Raw genomic sequence first — 22,273 nt, 5'->3', positions numbered from 1 at the left:
GCTTTGATTAGCTAGAATTATACATAATGTAGAAAGATAATAGTGGTTCTTTAAAATGAACAAGACCCAGGAACTGAAAGCTAAGATCAGGAAAAACATAGGCTCCTGTTTAATAAGAGTAGATACACCCTGTTTGTAGTTAATAACAATTGTACAACTACAAAGAGAATTAGCCATTGAGAGAGCACTGTCTTAGAAATTTTCTCAACCTTTCTTTATCACCCACATCCTCTATATCAGTCAATTGCATCCTCACTTATAATATCTCTTGAATTTATTGCTTTATGTCCAAGGACACTTCTCAATCACCTCAGTTCAGGTACTCATTCCCTCTCACCTGAACTTTGCTATACCTTCTCAAATGGCCTTTTGGCCTCTACTTCCTCTTCTCTCCTATTCATCACAGACTCATTACCAAATTGATATTATCAGATGAATAAGTCTGATTATGATATTGCCTGACTCATGGAGCTAGTCCCTTAATGTCTCTGGAACCAAATACAAACAAGACTCTTTGCTATTAAACCTTTCCGAACCTAGTTTTAATCTTTCTTTATTGAATTCGTAATATTCTCCTTATAGCCTCTATTTCCATCATATTGACTTTCATGTTCTCTGTACATGATGTTCCATTACTTATTTGTGTTTCTCTCAATAGGATATTCCTAGGCCTGGACTTTTCTCCCTTTCACCTTTTGCTCTTGGAACCTATAACTCTCTGTAGATCTCTGTTTTGATATTACCTCCTACAAAAGTCTTAGTATTCCTGTGCTCCCTTAATCCTTTCTACCTTCCTTGGACCCACATTTATTTCACATATGTTTTTTAGCCACTTATCTTTCACATTTTTCCCCTACTAGAATGTAACCTTTTTTAAGATAGGCATTTTTGTCCTTGTATGCTGAATCCTGAGGACAGTCCTTTGGGAAGAGTAAATTGATCAATGCCTTTTGACCAGAATTGAAGGAACATATTATCAAATACAATTTAGAGACATCCTTGTCCATATGCCATTAGGCAGTTACCAGTCCACAATGAAAATAGTGCATAATTAGAATTTGTGCATATAACTTTATGAAGTGCTAGTAGAAGAAAATGTATTAGCACAATGACAGAACTGAAAGGGAACATCTGCTATTCTTTGTCCTCTCTAGTTAATGAAAGGATAATTGGGCATTTTTTGGAGATCTTAGAGTCCAAAATCCAAGGAAATTGAGTCTTGGAGACATTAAATGATTTCCCAAAGTCACATGGACACTAAACACCACAGATGTCATTTGAACCCATGGTTTCTGACTCCAAATGTCTTTCCCCTAATGTTGTACAACATGACTTTTCAAGGACATAGTTTTCTAGCTATTGTTATGAACATGGTGTATGCTGTTACTTAGAGAGGAGCAATTCCTCAGACTAAACCCTGTGACCAAATGAAATAATCCTTAAAATCAAGTCATTCCCTTTTTTTGAAATTCCATGATCACCAACCAACTGAAAGACATCTGCCTCCTTTTATAAGTTCACAAGATTAAAAACCCATCCCAGAAGTTGGTGCAAATTTATTATCTCAGGGACAACTCCCCTTTCAAAGAAGTCACTAGATTATGGAAATTTTGGAGCTACCGAAAAAGAAATTAACCAACCCTCAACAAAACCCCAAGAGCCTCTATTTCCCTAAGTCCATGAAATTCAAAATAAGCCCAGGAATAAACAGTTAAGCTACAATGAAATGGAAAAACATTTGATGTCAGTTTTCACTGTATGGCCCAAAGTTACCCATGAGCCTAATCTTGATATCTAATAAATTTTGTTTACTGAGTTTCAAGGCATTTTCCAAGTATTCATCTGGGTTGATAGGGTGTCCATCCTGGTTGAAATCCCGCACAGTCCATACAAAGTCTGGGAAAAAGCCAACAAACTCTGCTGAATCTTCTTCTCCAAGAGCATTAGGTGAGGATTTGAACTTGATTAACTTTGGTAGGTCTGTTATATAACTAAGATCATGGATAAGGAAAAGGAAATGCCCACCAGCATCATCAGTTCTCCAGGGAAGAGATCTTCCCTTCTCACCAGTGAATTTTATAAATCCTCTCCCAAACATAATGGCAATAATATCTGAGGAAAGAAGTAGCTATGTGGAGGAGACAATATAAAGACAGAAATGAGAAAGAGAATGAGAAAGAGTGAAGCATCTTGGATGAGATCTAGAACCAGAGTCAAGAGACCTGGGGAGATGAAGGTGTTCATGAATTAATAAAAAACTGTGAGGAGAGAAGGGTTTGGGGGAAAAGATAATTCTTTTGGGACATGGTGAGTTTGAGATGACTACAGCACAGTCACTATGAGATGTCCAATAGACTAGAAATGAGAAACTAGAACTCAGCAGAGTGGTTAGCTCTAGATAAATATATCCGACTATCTTCAGCTCTGAGATGATAACTGAATCCATTGAAGTCAATGAGATTACTAAGCAAGAAAGTAGTATGGAAGAAGGGAAGTCAGACTGGGGCAGAATCTTGGAGAACACCAGTGGTCCATGGCAAATATCTCAATGAAGAATCAGCATAAGAGACTAAAGAGAAGTCAAATAGGAGGAGAAACAAGAGAAATCATGTCATGAAAATCGAGGAGAGGTATCTAGTATGATCCACAGAGGTAAAGGCTCAGCAAAATCAAGAAGGATGAAGATTGAGGGAAAAAACAGTAATTAAAAAATTTAGTGGGGCAGCTAGGTGGCGCAGTGGATAGAGCACTGGCCCTGGAGTCAGGAGTACCTGAATTCAAATCCAGCCTCAGACACTTAATAATTACCTAGCTGTGTGGCCTTGGGCAAGCCACTTAACCCCATTGCCTTGCAAAAACTAAAAAAAAAAAGAATTTATTGATAACTTTGAATAGATGAGATTCTGTTGAATGATGAGTTCCTAATACAGACTGCAGAGGAGTTAGAAGAGAGTGAGAAGAAGGCAAGTAGAGGTGCTGATTATAGACTGTCGGTAAGTTTTCTTATGAAAGAAAGCATAGGTAGGGGATTGTGGCTACTGGTAATAGTATGATTGAGGGAAGGGTTTTTTTTAAAGATGGTAAAGACATGGCTGATTTGATTGGTGATAAGGATACAGCCTATAGATAGAAATGGAACAAAGATTAGTGGAGAGCAAGGATAATCTGGTAGAAGAGACAGGATGAGATAGAGTCAAGGAATTTTGTATGAGCTTGCTTTGTCAAAGAAAGTACTCAGCTATTCATGTGAGACAGAGGTGGAGGATAGGACATAGAAGAAGACATATGAACAATGTGACATGAAAAAAGTAGAGAAGAAGAGACTTGACAATAATAAGGAAGAGGGAAAGATGGAATGATTAAGAATTTCAGAATTCTTGAACATGGAAGTGTAATACTTATCTTTCATTTGGGGATGTGGTGCCAGCCTCTCATGTGAGGAGCACTCAATCTGGTCCAGGGACATTGACTCTAAAAAGGTTGTCCACCCAGTGACGGGTATTTCTGAACAGAGCAACTCATCTTGTACAGCTCCTAAAGTGTAGGCAGTTTATCATCTATTCTGGTGAGCAACATTAACATTGATTGGATGTTCTGAAGTTCTGAAAGGATACTGCATTTGTTCCAAAGTCTGATGGTTGATGATGTCCTTGCTATTGTATATAAGAGTGCTGCTGAGCAGGATGGCCAAGGCAAAGATCCATGAGTGATTCTTGGAGTTATCCTACAAAACAGATTATTTCATTGGGCCTATTATTCAACCCTTCAACCATGTCACTACATGACCCTTGGAGTCAGTGATAACTTCCAATTGGTGTCAGGGAATGCACATTTGTTCAAGATTTGATGCCTTAGCCTTGGATCTGGAGATTGTAGCCTAAGTCATTACCTAGAATCTATGACTAAAAATTTTCCATCAATCTATCCATCTGTCTTCTATCTGTCATTTGGTCTGTCTAGATTTTATCTGATTGACTATCTCCTAATCTAACTGATCATAGCAAATTAAGACAGCCTATTTTTGAATATTTGAATAGCTTTTAAAGTAGTATTTTATTTTTCCTCAATTACATGGTAAAACACATTTTAACTTTCTTATATTTTATAGTTTTGAGTTCCAAATTCTATCTCTCCCTACCCCCCTCTCACCTTCCTGAGTTGGAAAACAATCTGATAGACATTTCCATATTAATCACTTTGAACAAGAATAGTCAAACATAAAAAAAAAAGAATGAAAGAAAGAAAAGGAATAAATGAAGATAGAAAAGAAAGAGAAAAAAGTATGCTTCAGTCTATCTTCAGATATCAGTTCTTTCTCTGAAGGCAGATAGCAAGATTCATCATGAGCCCACTGGAAGTATCTTGGATCATTGTATTGCCGAGACTAGCTAAATCATTCACAGTACTTCATCATACAATATTACTGTTACTATGCACAATGTTCTGCTTCTGCTCACTTCATTTTGCATCAGTTCACATAATTTTCTCAAGGTTTTTCTGAAATTATCTTACTTATCCTTTCTTATAGCACAATAATATTCCATCTCAATTTTATAACACAATTCTTCAACCATTCCTTGGTTGTTGGGCATCCCTTAAATTCCTATTCTTTGTCATCACAAAAAGAGTTGCTATAAATACTTTTGCACTCGTAGATTCTTTTCCCTTTTTATGATCTTTTTGAGATACACACCTAGTAGTAGTAGTAGTAGTAGTAGTAGTAGTAGTAGTAGTAGTAGTAGTAGTAGTACCATTGGATCAGATACTATGTATAGTTTGATTGACATAGTTCCAAATTTCTTTCCAGAATGTTTGGATTAGTTCACGCCACAAAAAGTGCCTTAGTGTCCCAGTTTTCCCCACATCCTTTCCAACATTTATCATTTTCCTTTTTTTCTCATATTAGTCAATCTGATAGGCTTGAAGTGGTCCCTCAGAGTTGTTACAATTTGTATTTCTCTACTTAATAGTGATTTGGAGCATTTTATATGACTATAGATAATTGATTTTTTGTCAGAAAACTATCTAATCATATCCTTTGACCATTTTTCTATTGCTGAATGACTTATAAACTTGACTCAATTCTCTATATATTTGAAAATTATGCCTTTCTCAGAGATACTTGCTGAAAAAATATCATTTTCCCCAGTTTGCTTCTTTCATTCTCATTTTGGTTTATTGGATTTGCATGTGCAAAAAAGATTTTTAATATTATATAATCAATATTCCATTTTTGAGGCTCTCTATATCTGGTTTGGTCCTAAATTCTCCCCTTATCTATAGATCTGATAGCTTAACTAATTCACACTCTCCAAATAGCTTATGGTATCAGCCTTTATATGTATTAAATCAGGTATTCACTTTGACCTTATTTTGGTGTGAGATATTAGTCTATATGTAGTTTCCCCTAAAACGTTTTCCAGCTTTCCCCACAATTTTTATAAAAAAAAGAGAGAAGGAAAGAATAAAACCGAGGGGAAATAGGTATTTTTTCATCAAATATCTCCACGAAAGGTATCATTTTCAAATATATAGGGAACTGAGTCAAATTTATAAGTCATCACCTATAGATAAATGGTCAAAGGATATGATTAGGCAGTTTTCTGACAGAAAAGACTCCTAGAGCAGTGACTTGCCCTTAGAGAAAGAGAGGAAAGAAGGAAAGATTGTATACTCCAAAGTAGAATATAAAATTACAGTCCCTCCCATTGTCTCTTTATGGACCATGCCTATGTTTAACCAGGACATCCCCAGAAAATACAGGAATAGACCAAAAGACTTTGTAGAAATTGTGATTAACAAAAGACTATAAAAGGTCTTTTTCAACACAGGATCAGATATGATGTGTGTTTCCCAATCTCCCTGGGTTCCCTTACTTTTTTGGTAAAAAGAGATTAGTTTTTATCCCTTTGAGGCACTTTCCATATCTAGATCAATAATTCTATGACACTTGAATGTTTTGGTCTCATATTTATAGTGTAAATTCTGCCTAATATGGGTAAAAGGAGACCAATTTTATGTTAATGTGTAGTTCGAGCCATGACACTCCTATGCTCAAGAAACTTTTGTGACTGCCCATGGACTCTAGGATAAAATATTAATTATTCTTTCTCAGTGTGGCTCTATTTTATGGTCACAATCTATTTCAATACTCAGTATTTCTTGCTTTCTCACAGTCTGTGTCCCATCCCTTGAATGTTCTCTCTCCCCCACTTGGGTCTCTTCAAACCCTTAGCTTCTTTCAGGTCACAACCTATGTGCCAACTCCTTCAAGAAGACCTTTCCTGATGTCCCAGACTAACTAGCCAAATCACTTTGTTGTTATTTAGTAGACTGTACTCTACCTGTATTTTGGAACATATTTAGTCTCTGTTATCTCAGTGGCATTGTGTCCTGAAATTTCAGATCAGTTACTGGGGAAAGGTGAAGGTGGTATGAAACACCTGAGTGGGATCCCAGCAGTTACTTGGGTTCTAGATTACTGTTTGTGTTTTTCTGTGTGTGTGTGTGTGTGTGTGTGTGTGTGTGTATGTGTCTGTGTGTGTCTGTATGTCTGTGTGTCTGTGTGAGTAAGAGTTTGTAGGTCCCAGATAGCTAGTGAGAATTATACCAACAAAGATTGTCTTGCAGTACTCAAGAAATGGTCCACTACCAAATGGGACCTACCTGGTTTCTGTTTTTATATGGGAAAGATTCCATATTTGATGCATATCTATAATGTTCATCTTTTTCTAATTTTTATGTACTAAGTCTAGAGCCATGATAGGCACAATGAGAAAACAGTTATAGGTGGGAAGGCTCATTCTCCTATCTGTCCTTAGTATGTGGATTCTATTAAAGAAATTTGCTGGATACAAAAGAAGGTTTAACTTAGTCATTACTGAAATTTGGAAACATGGAGAAATCTTCTCGGCACATTAGGGGTATAAGGAGAAAGAATGATGGGCCTCCAGTTACCAAAGGTAATTGGCATGAAACAATCTTAGGATGCTGAGGGGATTTAAAAAAATCTTATAAACCTTTGTCATTGCCAAGGGAAATGATCTTGGTGATGAATCTGTCCATTTTCCATCAATGGTTTGTACTCCAGGGACCATCATCTCCTTCCCCATAAGTTGGTCACCTGAAATCTCATCACCATGCTGATTGACTGAATTTTTGATTCTCAGCACCTTCTCACTTCCCTCAATTGCCTCTGCCCTTTGATTGGAGGGTGTGAGGGTGCAACAGTAAATTCTTCCAAAAGCTTCTATTAGAGGAGGCTCAGAGGAAAAATTTCTAAGGGATTCTCCATTTTCCACTTGGTTTTGACTTCATGCAGTATCATCCCTTTGGAGGATTCCTCCTTTTCCCTTCCTCCATTTGTTTGCCTTAATTTGTACCCTCAGCTTAGCAGAGTGTCTGGCATCTAAGAACTGTAAATTCCGTCTTATTGAATTGACGTGGCAGAATCACATTTCTCTTGGTGAGGACAATAGGACCTTTGCTCTTAAGACTTCACAAGTTCCTCTTTGTCATATAAGATACATGAATCTGATGTAATAGAATGAGCTCTCAGATTATCAGTTTCCCTGACTTTTATATACACTTCTATGCATTGCTTTGAGTTTGAGTCTAAACTTTGCAAAACATTTTCCACAGATTATCTCATCAGAGATAATCAACAATAAATATAAATCAAACAATAACTCTAGAATAGAAGTGTTATTTTTATTCCCATCTTATAAATGAGGAAACTGAGTTGGAGAGGGATCAAGTGACTTTCCCAGGGTCACACCACATTTGCCTGTCTTGAGGTAGAATACAGATTCAGATCTCTCTGACCCCCAGGTCCAGCCCACTATCCATTATGTCCCTGGCTGCTCCTTGAAGGTGGAGCCCAAGTCTCTGGCATTTTTCTATCCTGAGTTCTGCAGGTGGTAGGTTTTTAGCAAATACTGCCTACTAGATAGGCTCATCTATTTTATACATTGATGAATTTATAGCCTGAAGCAACAGGTTAATAATTCAGAGATTCTTAAAGAAATGGGATTTTCAGATATACAGGTCAAGCTGAGGTTCAGTGACAGGCTCATCTTGGTTTTGGTCAGTGTGCTGTTTTGACCCATCTATTTCTGCAGTTGGAAATTTTGGGAAGTCCTTGATACAATGAGATAAGTGGGACCTCATGATGGGTCTTTTTGTTCATATGGCATGGCCTTCTTTCTCCCGGAGCCTGGTTTCAGCCCAGAACCCACCCAGCTTGATCACCCCACAGATGCACTTGCAAGTGTCTCTTGGCAACACCCTGTTATACCTACCCAGGCCTTCGAGATGGAAGAGGCCAACTCTTCTTAAGTCAAACTGACAGAGGGAGGGGAATCAAGGGAGTAGATCATTGATTCGATTTACCTTTTCCTCATCTCCAATGCCCTCAGTATCAAGAAGTACTAAGACGTGGTCATCTTTCCTGGGGTGATTAATACACCACATCCAGATGCCCTCTCTGGGGTCAAGGTCGAAGCCTGCAAGGGAAGGATAAGAGATGAGTGACCAGTAGAGTCAGGAAGCCTGGAGGCTGCTCCAGCCAAAGCCCTGGGTCCTAGAGGAGGAGATGGGAAAGTCCTCAATGGGCAAAGAATAAGAACAAACATCATGGTAAGTAGTTTTGTAGCACATTTTATAGATGTTCTGTAAAAATTCTGTCCTCACAGTAAACCTGTGTAATCTAGAGGTTTCTTCTAATTCCATTTCACAGAGTAAAAAAATGGAGACTGAGGGAGGCTGGCTCACACAGCCAGTAAGAAGCAGAGGAAGCTTTCAAACTGTCTTGCTGGTTCCCAGTCCCACATTATCCAATATCATCAGCTATGCAAAGGGGAATGCATGAATTCACCCAGAGCACTGAGACATCAGACTTCTGGGGTAAGATTTATGGTAAAGATGGTAAGCAAGATCAATGAGAGCTGCAGGTCTGCCAGGAGACATCGTGGTTCTTAACAGTCGCAGTCACCCTCAAGGCTGCAAAGGGTTTAGACCAACCCCAGAAACCTGAGCATAGAGAATAAAGATCAGCATGGCACTGTTGGGAAAGGGCAAGGAAGCAGTAGATCCTGGTGGAACCAGGGTCACAGGACAGCTGTGGGACCTAGGTAAGGCATTGAATCTCTGTGCACCCCTGCCCCACCAGCCCCCAGGAAATGTTCTAAGATCTTAAGTGCTTAAATGGCAGGGAAATAGCTGATCTATATGGGAAGATAAAGTCTCTATTCTGTGGGATTCACAACCAGACACACACACACACACATCTGAGAAATGGGATGACTCCCCAGAATCATGGAAGCTTCAGTTTCATTATGACTTAGTGAATTGTTATTTCTCTAATGACAGGATAATAAGGAAATGACAAGATAAGAAGTACTAAGCACTTCAGAATAAGATCTCATTTGATCTTCACCATAATCCTGCCACATAGGCGTTAATACCTATTTTATGGTTGAGGAACACAACTTGCCTGACTCACACATCACAAATCAGTCTGAGTTCAGATTTGAACTTGGGTCTTCCTGACTGTAGCTAGGTCTAGCATTTCATCTACTTTGTGGGTTTGTCTAGCATATCCATGAACAAACACCTATACAAAGAAGTGACTTCTTCATCCCCTTATAATCTTAATGTTTTCTCTTTCAGGGAAATTGTCTTTCTTTTCACTATTTTGTGTCATTTAATTTGGGGTAGGTATTGGGGTTTTTTGGTGTTTATTACTATTATTTTTACGACTTAAAAATACTACTCTTGTGTGAGGTCCATGTTTTTATAAACCTACATTTTCTCATTGTGTTGTCATGTTCAATTTAATTTTTCCAGTAGAAAATTAGAGAGAAGAAATAAGGAGCTTTGCACAATTATTTGTTAGATTTGAGTATGAGCACCAGGCGTATTTAGCTATTGTAGGTGTAAACCTTTACAAAGGATGCTGGTGTGGGAATGTTTATTTATTATACAGAGGAACCACTGAAAGGTCTTTTTACACAATATAAGACCTTTTTGAGGAATGTGAAAATCTGGGAGAGTTTTCTGGAAAGAAAACAATGTACCTGGGGTTAAGGTAGACTTTCTAGACAGCAGGGAACTTTGACAGATTCCCAGAGAGGAATCCAGGAAGGAGAAAACAGGTTGATGAGAGTGTTGACACCCTCCTCTAATTTCCTGGCACTTTGCATTTTTATTTGGGCAGTTGGTGGTGGAAGCTTGTAGAGTTTTATCTAGGAAGAACTTGGTTGACTAATATCTAGAGTATTATGAGTGGTCTTAGTCCTTAGTGTGGCTCCAAGGAGACGGAGACCTGCTTAAATATTTAACCTTGAATGTGTTCTCTTTTGGGGGGACGCTTTGGTTGAAATGGATTCTCACCAGAGAGGTATACTAATTGGGTGACACATGGAGACATCTTATAGCATATTGTACACTACATATTGCCAAAAATAGCAGCGATTTAAACATTTTAAAACTTGTATCATATTGAGCAACCTTGATGAACACGTTTATTCCATCAATGTAACAATCAGGGACAATTTGGGGCTGTCTGCGATGGAGAATGCCATCTGTATCCAGAGAAAGAACTGTGGAGTTTGAACAGAGACCAAGGACTATTACCATAAATTAAAAAAAAAAACAAACCTGATATCTCATTGTCTGATCTTGCTATCTCTTATACTTTATGTTTCTTCCTGAAGGATATGATTTCTCTCTCATCACACTCAATTTGGATCAATGTATACCATGGGAACAATGTAAAGACTGGCAAATTGCTTTCTGTGGGGAGGGGGGGAGGGAAGTGAGATTGAGGGAAAAATTGTAAAATTCAAAATAAATAAAATCTTTAATTAAAAAATCTTGCATCATAAAGAATTAATAGTAGATGGAAGGTATAATTCCCCAGTTGTTGACTGAGGAAAAGTTCTTTTTCAACCATGTCTAAGAGAAAATTATGATATAAAATTGAAAAGTAATTATATAAACCTGAACAGAAAATCAAAAAAAAAAATTAAATGAGAATGATTGCTGAGATTTTGCAGTTCTGTTTAGACCCTGAGTTGTGATCCTTATGGATCAAGGGTTACCTGTTTATGTGTTAATTCATATGGCAGAACCTGGAACTCAGGGATTTTGTCTTGTTTCAAGATGAAATGAGGGGCCATCATTCTAGTTACCACTCCCACAATTGCTGACCAATTGCCACATTTGAGCAATTAAGCCCAGGAAGCCTGTAAACAGCAGCATGTCCCAGGCCATCAGCCCTCCTCCCAGTCTGGCCCCCAAATCCAGAATCTAAATATGTAATTTTGGAGAAGAAGCCCTCCATCTTTACTATAGTAACAAAACTTCTGACCAACAAGCCCACATAGAACTGGAAATTCCAGTTCAGTGACTCTGCTAGGCCTCCTGAGCAGAAGTCAAATACAGCAGGACAAAATCATTGCCTCCATCTTGATCAAGCCCTCCCCTCAGATCTTGTAGAGATAGCTCAAATCCCTTCTCCCCAAACCTCTAGGAAGAAGAGAACCCTTAACCTTTCATTCTGATCATCAGCCTTGCTCCCAACCTGGCCAATGCAGTCACTATCCTCATTGAGATGGAGACAAACCATCCCTACCACCACCACTACCAAGAGCTGACCAAAAGCAACTTGTTGGCACCCCCTATTAGCAGCAGGTAAGTCTTGGAACCCTGAAAACATCACCAATCCCTTCACCCTGGTCCCCTGTCCTGAATTCAGTCTACCCATGCAGCTACAGTCCAGGGAAACAATCCTTTGGATCTGCCTAAAGACTTTACAGCTACTGTGACCCCTATTTCTACAGCTGTCACAGGAGCAAGTGAAGATCCCCCGAACAATCCTTGGCAATGACCAAAGACTCTGTGAGAGTGGTTTTCATCATCAGAAGAGACAATAAAGATACATCACTAGCTGATTTTTCTATTGAAACCTTAGAACCATTGAACCCATCCATGACTTCAGGCTGAAACGTGTGTGTGTGTGTGTGTGTGTGTAAGACTTAGCAGAGTAATTGGCATGTTATACTTCATCAATTCATCCATAAATTGGGGAAAAAAGGGCAGGAAGATTCTAAAGGTAAACTTGCTGATATTCTATTCTTCAGGATTCACTTTGAATATATAGTAACAAACTAAATCAATTTGAAATCTAAGAATAGATACGGGCAACCCTGACTTGCCAGTGACAGGACTTGGGTTCAAAATCTTGCCTCTGTTCTTTCCTCACCTGTGTGACACTGGGCAAATCACTATACCTCCTTGGGGATCAGTTTCCTCAATTGTAAAAAGAGAAGGGGGGGGTTGAATTACATGTCCCCTATGCTCTCTCCCAGCTCTCAGAGAAAATTCCTATGAGAACAATCAATACTATGAAAATGATTTATTCTTGGGATTCAGTTGCTCTGATTAATCATTGACAACTACGTTTTCCAACCAACATAATTCATAGTAGAGGCAATAACCCTGAGCAGGCACAGAACTAGCAGGAGATAAGAGAGCCAGTAGGAGACAGCAACGGCGGACACTTTTCAGTTTTAAAGAAATGCAGACTTTGTGAATATGCTAACATCGGGTCTCCATGCCAAAGAGATTTATTCTGGGGTAATTTAATTCACAAATATTACAGTGGATTTTCTAGGTCTCTGATGAACACTTCATCTCCTGGCCCATCTCTCCTGCCTGGCATGCTCCCCCCTTCGTCTCTTCCCTTTGGCTTCCCCCTTTGCCTTCAATTCTCAGCTAAATTGAAGTGAGAAACTTTCCTTGATCCCATTAATGCTAACACCTTTCTTCTTCAGATTGTGGTATTTGCATTATACTGAGCTCCCGGAGAGCAAGGATTGAATTTTAGGGTTTTGGTTTTTTTTTGCAGGGCAATAGGGCTAAGTGACTTGCCCAAGGCCACATAGCTAGGTAATTAAGTGTCTGAGGCCAGATTTGAACTCAGGTACTCCTGACTCCAGGGCTGGTGCTCTATCCACTATGCTACCTAGCCACCCCAAGCAAGGATTGAATTGTTCTTTCTTTGTATCCTCAGCATTTAACAGCATTTCTACACACAGTAGGCACTTTAAAATGCTTGTTAACATACTGGAAGGCAACAGCAAACCAAGGGTCAATTTTTACCTTTTTTTAAACTTTTTTTCCTTAGGTCTCAGACATACTTTATAGGGATTCTAACCCTGGGGCATAATATCCTTCAAAAATAGCCTCCCAAGGCCTGAGACTCCACTTACCTCTGTTCTTTCCTGCCAGCCTATTCATCAGGTAGGATTTTCCTGTACGACATGGGCCGACGATAGCAACCACCAGCACTGGCTTAGAAATGGAAGTAAGAATCTGGAGGGCTTGTCGGTTCACTGTCAACTTCTCGTTCCTATTTTCTACCAAACAGATGGGGAATATCATGCATATTGTTGATGCCATGGTCACCTGTAAATCAGAGGAGTCCCTTAAAGAGAAATCAAGATGAAGAATCCTATAATCCTAGCTTCATCACCTATTAGTAACAGAAGAGAGGATGCTCTACACTTGTGGAATTCCATTTTTAGAAAGACAGACATGGCAATAACTGATGATAATGAGGATCACAATAATGGCAATGATCATAATTACTTTTATGGCATACCCTCACATTTACATAACACTTAAGAGATATTATCTTATATTTAACGATGAACCTGGGAAATAAGTATAATTATTAGCCCCATTCTTACAGAGGAGGAAACAGAGACAGTTTCCAGGGTTTAAACACAGGTCTTTCTGACTCCTAGATCAGCACTACCCCACCAGGCTACCTCAATTAGCTCATTATTCTTTTTTTTTTTTTTGGTTTTTGCAAGGCAATGGGGTCAAAGTGACTTGCCCAAGGTCACATTGCTAGGTCATTATTAAGTGTCTGAGGTCAGATTTGAACTGAGGTTCTCCCAACTCCAAGACCAGTGCTCTATCCACTGAACCACCTAGCTGTCCCTCCATTATTCTTGATCTATAGGGCTATCATCTAGGGAAAATATTCCAATCTTTGAAAATCCCACCCTGGAAATTTCTACCTGGTTCAATAATCATATCTCTGCATTATTGATCCAGATCCATGGTGGCTATGGTCATGAGTTGAGCAAGGGAAGGATAATATGGGACAGTGTTAAAGGCAAACACTTGGAGATAAATAGTTGTTTTTTATCAGTACCTGGTGCTAGTCCCTTCTTAGTGTTACTTGTATTAATTTCAGGTGATTTCTGTCCATCCCTCCCATTCCCCAAACTCCACACTGAAGTTTCTGATTTACTGTGTCAATTTGTGTTTCCTGGATGCTATTTTGACCTCTGAATTTGTGGACACCAAGAAGCTCTTTGATTAGACTAAGGCCTTTCTTGCACTGTCCATAATCATTGGCATCAAGGCAGAGTAGATAGAGTTGGTTTGGGAGTCTAGAGGACACGGATAAAATACAGTCTCTATCATAACCTGAATGTGTGACCTTAGGTAAACCACATAATCTGCAATGGTCCATAGATCTCTCTAAGACTGCACTGCAGAACAGTTGTAGGTCTATATTGGTAGAGGGAGTTTCATCCCTAGGAGATTACTACACCGAAGTATCCTTAGATCCAGATCCCAAAAAACTCATTGGCGAAAGTAACTCCCTTTCCAGACAGTGAAGGAGAACCCAAGTTATGAGCTCAAGACAGGAATCCAGAGCCAGCTCCACGGTGGCTGTGCCAACAATGACTAACTCTGCTCACCCTCAGTCCCTCCAGGTGAGGGCTTTGGTGTGGTGGAGTCAGATCCCAGGTCCAGAACTTTGGTTGAACCCAAATCTTAAACAGGTAGTAGAATTGTTAAAAACTTTACAATCTTTTCTGGGAGTCAGGAAATGAGGCCAGGAGTGGAGACAGTGATCATCCTCCCTGTCTGCCTCCCAGGATCACCAGGGATTCTTTCTGCATGGTTTATAGATGTTTTCCCTGGGTTTCTGGTCCAATGTAGATAACCTGTGGATCTTTATTTCTGGAAACTTGAGCTTGGAGCAAGACAACATTCACCGAGTCAAACTGCCTTCTGTATCAACCCTGCCTTTATTATATAGTTCTCATGATAATATGGAGCAATGCCAGGGGACTTACCCCATTTCTCTTCTTATAATTTGAAATAACCTGCATCCAGATATTCTGGGTCAGGAAAAGAGAAGAAAAAGTGACAAGATATGTCTTCTCCTAACAAAGGAGTTATTGAGGCTATGTGGCAAGGTGGAGATAGATCTGAGTCTGGGGACAGGAGCAGTTGGGGTCATAACTGTCAACTGGACATCCCAGTTAGGTGACCATGGACTTGTCTCTGCTCCTCAGTTTCCTTCTCTGAGCAATGGACACAATGGCACAAGTGCCTACTTCCCTGGGTTCTAGTACGGCCAAGTGAGATAATTTCCCTAAAGCCCTCAGTGAACATTAAAGCGTAATTCTGATGTTAGCCAATGCTATTCATCTTCCTACTTTCCCTCCTCACTCTTGATAAGGTTTAACTTGGGAAACCTCCTGAATTAGCTCAATCCACTCTCCTCATGGATCATTAACTTGTGGTGATAGTGAGCCCTGGTTGACAGAAGATAATCCAATGGAAAAGCAAATGGCAAAATAATCTGGTATCATTGCCCCTTCTCACTGGGTTTTAATCCTCAGACAAACTTTCAAGTTGCAGGGGAAAAATACAAGAAAAAGATAAAAGAAAACTTGGCAATAGTCATTACCTGTTTCCCGAGACTTCAAACCAATCTGTTCTCTAATGTTCTCGCAGGTTTTCTCTTTCTCTCAACTCTTCCCTTATTTTCTCTTCTTTCTCCTCTCCTCTCTTACCGTTGCTGCTTTTCAAAATGCTTCTATTATTTATGGTAGGGAAGAAAGGGTGGGAAAGACAAGAGAAATTGAAACTAAAAGCAAATCTCTGTTCCTAAGTCCATATGGGTGTAATGGGAGACTAAAGTTTATTGTATGGGTGTGGTGTTTGAGAAATGCAATGAAAATCTAATTATTCCCCAGATGGGAGAGCCTCAACAGAAGCATTTTTCTAATGCCAACATAACAACCACCCTCAAGTCTTTTGTACTCCCCAAGATAAAGAGAATTTGCCCTCACAGGGCAAACTCTTCAGGTAGATGATCTATGTCCCTGACTACTGGCATTAAAGAAGTGTCAGGATATCAAAATTTCTTATCTGTTGGTATTTATTTTAATGCCTTACATACCAGACCAAGGGCAACTATGTGCCACAATAGATAGAATCCTTGGAGTCAGGAAGACTCTTCTTCATGAGGTCAATCTGGCCATAGATGCTTGCTAGAGGGATAACCCTGGGAAAGTCTTTGGCCACAGTTTGTCTCAGTTTCCTCATCTGTAAAATGAGCTAGAGAAGGAATGTCACACCACTCTAATGATCTTTGCCAAGAAAACCCCAAGTGGAGTCAGAGTCAGACACAACTGAAATGATTGAAAAATCATAGATTAAGTCAATGGATAGAGATTCTCATCTGAGATAAACATAGAGACCAGATAGTGAAAAGGAACATGCTAGGGATGGACAGTACTTTGGGCAAGTGATCCTTTCAAGAATCCATTCAGGGTGGCTCAGGAGAGCCTAGTGTACCTGAAGGAATCTTGCCCTCATTTTGAGGATGAGCTTTCCTTCTGATCTCTTCATCTTTCTTTGTCAAGTGTGGACAAGCCTAGTAAGATTCCACTGAAGGTTGAGGGCATCTCTTAGGTCCAACTACCTTCAGGTTCATTTCCAGATGGGGCAACTAAGAGGTGCAGTGAATAGAGCACTGGCCCTGGACCTGAGTTCAGAACTAGGCTAAGTTGTGTGACCTTGGGCAAGTCACTTAACCCCATTGCCTTGCAAAAATAAAAAAAAATATGAAGCAGAAGGACTCTAGGCAGAAAAAGATATTGTAATCATTTTATCTTTTTCCCCATTAAGTGATAAATGTTATGATCCTCTCCTTTTTTCTGTATTGTTATAATCCTATCCTTTCTAAATAGGTCTTGTACTTGCAGACAAAATCCCTATTACCTAACAAAGTTGCCTCTTCAATCAATAAACCCTATTCCAAATAGATACTGCTAAAAGAACTGTTAAATCTTTGTTGGGGAGGGAAGAAAAATTGTGGGAAAATGAGGTAGAGTGACTTGTCCAACCAGTCACAGAACTAGTAAGTACCAAGTGTCTGAGACTGGATTTGAACTCAGATCCTCCTGCCTCCAGGGTCAGTTCTCCATCCACTGTGTCACCTAGCTGCCTCACTTTCCCTATTTATGTTCTCTACTAATCTGGTGTGATCTCCTGTCTAAACAAGCATCTCCAAGTTCTCTCCCCAGGACCTCCTAGTTATTCATCATAAGTTCCTAGATACCACTTTGTTTTGACAAAGACTTGAACCTGTGTCTCCAGTTAGGGCACCATAAAGCCATAAATTCCTAAGTTCAAGTCATAGCTCTGCATCCCTCCAGATAGTTGCTGGAACACAATCTTATATCACTCCCTTAGTCACCCCTTAGACCCTCCTTGGTACCACTCTAACCCCTCTCCTGATTCCTCCCCAGGTCTGCCCTAAACTCCACCTGGCCCAACTCCAAGAGTTTTTTTTTTAAATTCCTGTTCAAGCTGCTGACCTCAGTGATCACTGCTGACAACCTGGCTACTACCTTGCAGCTTTTTTTCTCTTCCTTATGCCACCACCTCCCTTCTGCCACTCATGGCTGCCACCACTGCCATTGCCACTGCCACAGCCACCACCAATGCTGCCATTGCCACCACTGCTGCTACAGTCACTGCCACCACCACTGCTACTGTCACTGTCGCCATCACTGCTGCTGCCACTGCCATTTCTTAACTGCATTATCTCTACTCACTTTCTTTACCTTGTTGTCTCCTTTAAAAAACTCCATAAATTAACTTGTAATTTTTAACAGTAAACTGTGAATAACAACTTATGAACTTTTCTTATACTTCTGAGTCAGAGCCTTGTGATTTCCTCACTGATAATGAACCCCCACCAATTCTTGCTAACCCCCTTCCCCAACCCCCCTATTATCCCTTTCAGCCGGGGGATAAATTGATTGGCTTAGTCTATTGAGTCTCAGAGTCTTCCTATGTATTATAATTTAGACAATTATTTTGGAATTTATTAATCACTTGCTATGGGTCAGGCACCCAAAATGCAGGTCAGAAAGTCTTCTATACATATTTGAACTGTCAGAAAAAGGGCAATGCAACAGAAGTAGGAAGAGATCTAATTTATATCAACCTACACTTTATTATATAATAAATTAAAAATGGATATAAGTAAAGAAAAAAAATTAGAAGCTTACCACGAAGGGGAACTTTCATAACCAAATCTACCGAAAGATTCTTAGCCAAAGAAAGCACACAGAGATTTCAAAGGATGAAATAAATAATTTGATTGCCTGGAATTGAAAAGCTTTTGCAGGGACAGCTAAGGTGCAGCACCTGAAGTAAGAAGGATCTGAGTTTAAATCCAGCCTCAGGCTTTTAATAATATTACCTAGCTGTGTGACCTTGAGCAAGTCACTTAACCCCACTGCCTTAAATAAAAAAATTTTTATAAAAGCTTTCACACATAAAAAGATTGATAAATCTAGTATAATAAGTGAAACAATTCATAAGGAATCTTTTTTATTTTGAATATCTCTGATAAAGGTTTTATATTCAAGATATATGAGGAACTAACACAATCCATTGACAAAATTTATTTTGAAAATTTCTCAATAGATTTTTAATTCAGTTTTTAAAATTCTAAATTCTTTATTCCTGTAGTTCTTCCCCCTACCTATTAACATAAGCAATATGATGCCAACTATGCATGTGAATCATATAAAAAATTCCTCCGTGTTAGCCATATTGCAAAAAAAAAGGAAGAAAAAGTGAAAAAAGTATGCTTTTTTGGTTTTTTTTTTAAGGCAATGGGGTTAAGTGACTTGCCAAAGGCCACACAGCTAAATAATTATTAAGTGACTAAGGCTGGATTTGAACTCATGTTCTCCTGACTGGTGTTCTATGCTCTGCACCACCTAGCTGCCCCAAAAGTATGCTTTTTTAATCATAATTTTCTTAGGGTAAAAATGAAACAACAGAGTTAGTTTTATAAATGAAATTTTATTCTCTAGGATCTTATCAATAACCCATAGGTGAATGGCATCCTTATAGATACAGGGAACTGAAGTAAATGAATAATCAATATAAGATTTACAAAAAGAATCATATAAATTTTGGCAGTTAACCAATAAGATTGCACATCTTACATAGAAGTATAGCTGTATCCTATTTTACAAAGACTGTTCCATTGTATTAAACAAATAAGAATTAGGGTTAGAAGGAAGACCATTATATCCTATTCTGGGGACACAGATCAATTCCCACTAAACTTAGCCTATTTATCTCATTGTCTTTCCACAACTATAAAAACTCAAAATTACAAGAATACATATCAATCCGAGGAAATAGGTTAATGAGATAGAGATAGAGAGGCAGTGTCTGCCTTTAGGTCTCTATTGATAAGGACACAATTCCTCACCAGAGCAAAAGAGAGCATTCAGGTGTACATTCCAAACTTACAGACCCCAACCAGTGATTTATAGACCAATTTTAAATCAGAAATATAAATCAGGAATATTAATTCCAAATTAAAGAAAATCAGATTAGACAATTTCCATTTGTGTTCAGAGTTCACCAATTCCCTCTCTGGAAATAGATAGAAATTTCCATCATGGGTTTTTTGGAATTGTCTTGCTTCATTGTCTTGATGAGAGTAAATTTTTCACAGTTGATCATTATTATAATATTATTGTTATTCTCTACAATGTTCCCCTGATTCTACTCACTTCACTTTGAATCAGTTTGTAAAACCCAGGTTTGTCTTAAAACCATTCTCTTTGTCACTTCTTACAGCACAATAGTATATTCTATGACATTCATATACCATAACTAATTCACCACTTACTTGGCAGAGATATTGTGAAAAAGGCACAACCTTTGTGCCAGGGTTTGACAAATGCTTTCTGAGATATCTTTAATCATATAGTCTTACAATTATATAGATCCTTCTGACTCCATGATAGGTGCTCTATCCAGTGCACCCTAGCTGCCCCTGCAAAAGCTTTTCAATTCCAGACAATCAAATTATTTATTTCATCTTTTAAAATCTCTGTGTCCTTTCTTTGGCTAAGAATCTTTCAGGAGATTTGGTTATGAAAGTTCCCCTTCATGCTTAGCTTCTAATCATGTACTGTCCCAAGGATAAACATTTCCCAGTTAAATGACACTGAAACTATGGGTGAGTGAAATGGTGACCTTCTTACTTCACAATATAATACAGTCAATTTATGGGTCATTGTTATGGAAGTAGACCTAGAACTTCTGGATCTAATTTTGATGTTCAACATTTGCCCTCATTGGCTGTTCCTAGAGTAAATGGGCTTGTTTTTGAAGAGAAATGAGAACAAGAGGGTATTCAGCAGAGCAGGTTTAGGTGAAATCAGAGGGGCACCTTTCTTAGAAATGGCAATACAAATTTAAGCCAATTAAGCACTACTACTAGGTTCTAGGTGGTGGGATTTAAAAAAACCAGTAACTATTCCTGCCTTCAGGGAAGTTACATTCTCCTGAATTTCTTAGTGACTTCCTTAATTTCTAGTTACTTGATATCTTTCTTCATTGAATATATGAATGTACAAATTGCTTTGCCAATTTCTGTGAAAGAAAACAAGAAAACAAAGAAAATTAACAAAATAAGGCAATAAATCTAAGTGTTCAAGAAGTGGTAAGAAAGGAGCTCTGTAAGTTCAGCAAAAAAAATAATTCCTTGAATGCTCTGAATTTTATCTTCCCTTTCCTCCTTTCCCTCCTCCTTCTCTCTATCCCTATTCCCTTCTTTCCTACCTTCTTTCCTTTCTCCCTCTCTTCCTGTTTTTCCCTACTCTTCTTCCATTCCTCTCTCCCTTTTTCCTTCATCTTTTCTTTCTTTCTTCCTCACTTCTTCCCTTCTTCCCTCCCTTTCCTCCTTCAGCTCCTTCCCAGGCCTTTTTTCTCTGTACTTCCTACCTCTGTTCCCTTCCTTCTCTCTTTCCTTCCTTAAGTTTTCTTTTCCTCCCCTTCCTCTTCTCATTTCTATCCTTTCTCTTCTTCTTTACTTCCATCATTCTCTGTTTCCCTTCTTCCTCCCTTCCTTTTCTTCCTTCCACCTTTCCTTTTATGTCTCTTCCACCCCATCTCCAGAGACTGACGCGGTAGCTATAGAGAGTAGGTGCTTAATAAGTGTTTGTAAAACAGATTAATAAAGATGGGAAATGTGTTGTAATTGAGTAATCTCCATTTACAGGGTAATGGGGAAGAGTGATAGATGTTGCACTGGGGTAATTTAATACTGTCTCCTAGTTTACACTTCTCTCTCTCTCTCTCTCTCTCTCTCCCCTTCAACCTTCTCCCCTTCTCCTTTGGGCTTCCACATTTGTGCTCTTTTTTTTTCTCTTTTTGCCTTCCAACTTCATCTGCTCTTGCCTCCTTAGCAGTATTTCCAACTCTCTTGCAGCATCTACAGCAGCTTGTGCTTTCCTCTATTGCTCTGAAAAGGAAGAATTATACACATTTAACTAGAGGTAGATAGGGCAGCTAAGTGGGGTAATGCATTGAGCATAAGGCCTGGAATCAGGAAGACCTGAATTCAAATCTGGATTCAGACACTTACTAGCAGTGTAATCATGTTCAAAAGCAAATTGCTTAACCCTGCTTGCCTCAGTTTCCTCATCTGAAGGATGAACTGGAGAAAGAAGTAGAAAGTCACAAAGCTTTGCCTAGAAAACCCCCAATGGGGTCAGGAAGAGCTGGACACAACTGAAATGACTGAACAATAAACAACAACGAGAAGTAGCAGGTTGCCCCCTTCCCCTTGCTCCCCTATTCCCTGTAGCTTTCTGTCCCTAGTTACAGAGAGACAAACATTTAAGAAGCACAAAAGGAATCTCTCTTGAATTCAAGTGCTCTCAAGGACATCAATTCATCTTAAATAACATTTCTGAAATCAGAGGCCACAATTCTCAGGATTACTCAGGGCAGAGTCTCTCTCATGTATTTCTTACCTCCCTCTCTTTTTCTTTTTGTATAAGAGTTTGGTCGGTCTGGTTAATTGTATCCTCTCTAGTTTCCTTTGACTTGAAGTATTGTTTCA

General features: G+C 39.0%; 1 protein-coding gene across 1 annotated transcript; it reads right to left on the bottom strand.

Moving 5' to 3' along the window:
* Positions 1-1,567: 1,567 nt before the first annotated feature.
* Positions 1,568-17,929, bottom strand: LOC141511852 (guanylate-binding protein 6-like). Its single transcript, XM_074220864.1, has 6 exons — positions 17,736-17,929; positions 14,255-14,468; positions 13,275-13,470; positions 8,392-8,504; positions 3,615-3,724; positions 1,568-1,991 (listed from the first exon to the last, which is right to left on the bottom strand). Exons 1-6 carry the CDS (start codon positions 17,927-17,929, stop codon positions 1,745-1,747), a joined length of 1,074 nt encoding a protein of 357 aa, XP_074076965.1. The 3' UTR covers positions 1,568-1,744.
* Between the last annotated feature and the right edge of the window lie 4,344 nt (positions 17,930-22,273).

This window comes from Macrotis lagotis, chromosome 2, assembly GCF_037893015.1.
Source record: "Macrotis lagotis isolate mMagLag1 chromosome 2, bilby.v1.9.chrom.fasta, whole genome shotgun sequence".
In the NCBI taxonomy this organism is placed as follows: domain Eukaryota; kingdom Metazoa; phylum Chordata; class Mammalia; order Peramelemorphia; family Peramelidae; genus Macrotis; species Macrotis lagotis.
Note: the sequence above shows the minus strand (reverse complement) of the source record. Positions and strands in the feature narration are given on the sequence as shown.

Coding starts and splice junctions, on each gene's coding strand:
- LOC141511852 (XM_074220864.1), bottom strand. CDS start 17,929: ATGCAGTTAAGAAATGGCAGTGGCAGCAGCAGTGATGGCGACAGTGAC. Junction 14,469..17,735: donor AAGAGAAAAAAAGCTGCAAG/GTAGTAGCCAGG, acceptor CGTGTCCTCTAG/ACTCCCAAACCAACTCTATC. Junction 3,725..8,391: donor GCATTGGAGATGAGGAAAAG/GTAAATCGAATC, acceptor TCTGTTTTGTAG/GATAACTCCAAGAATCACTC.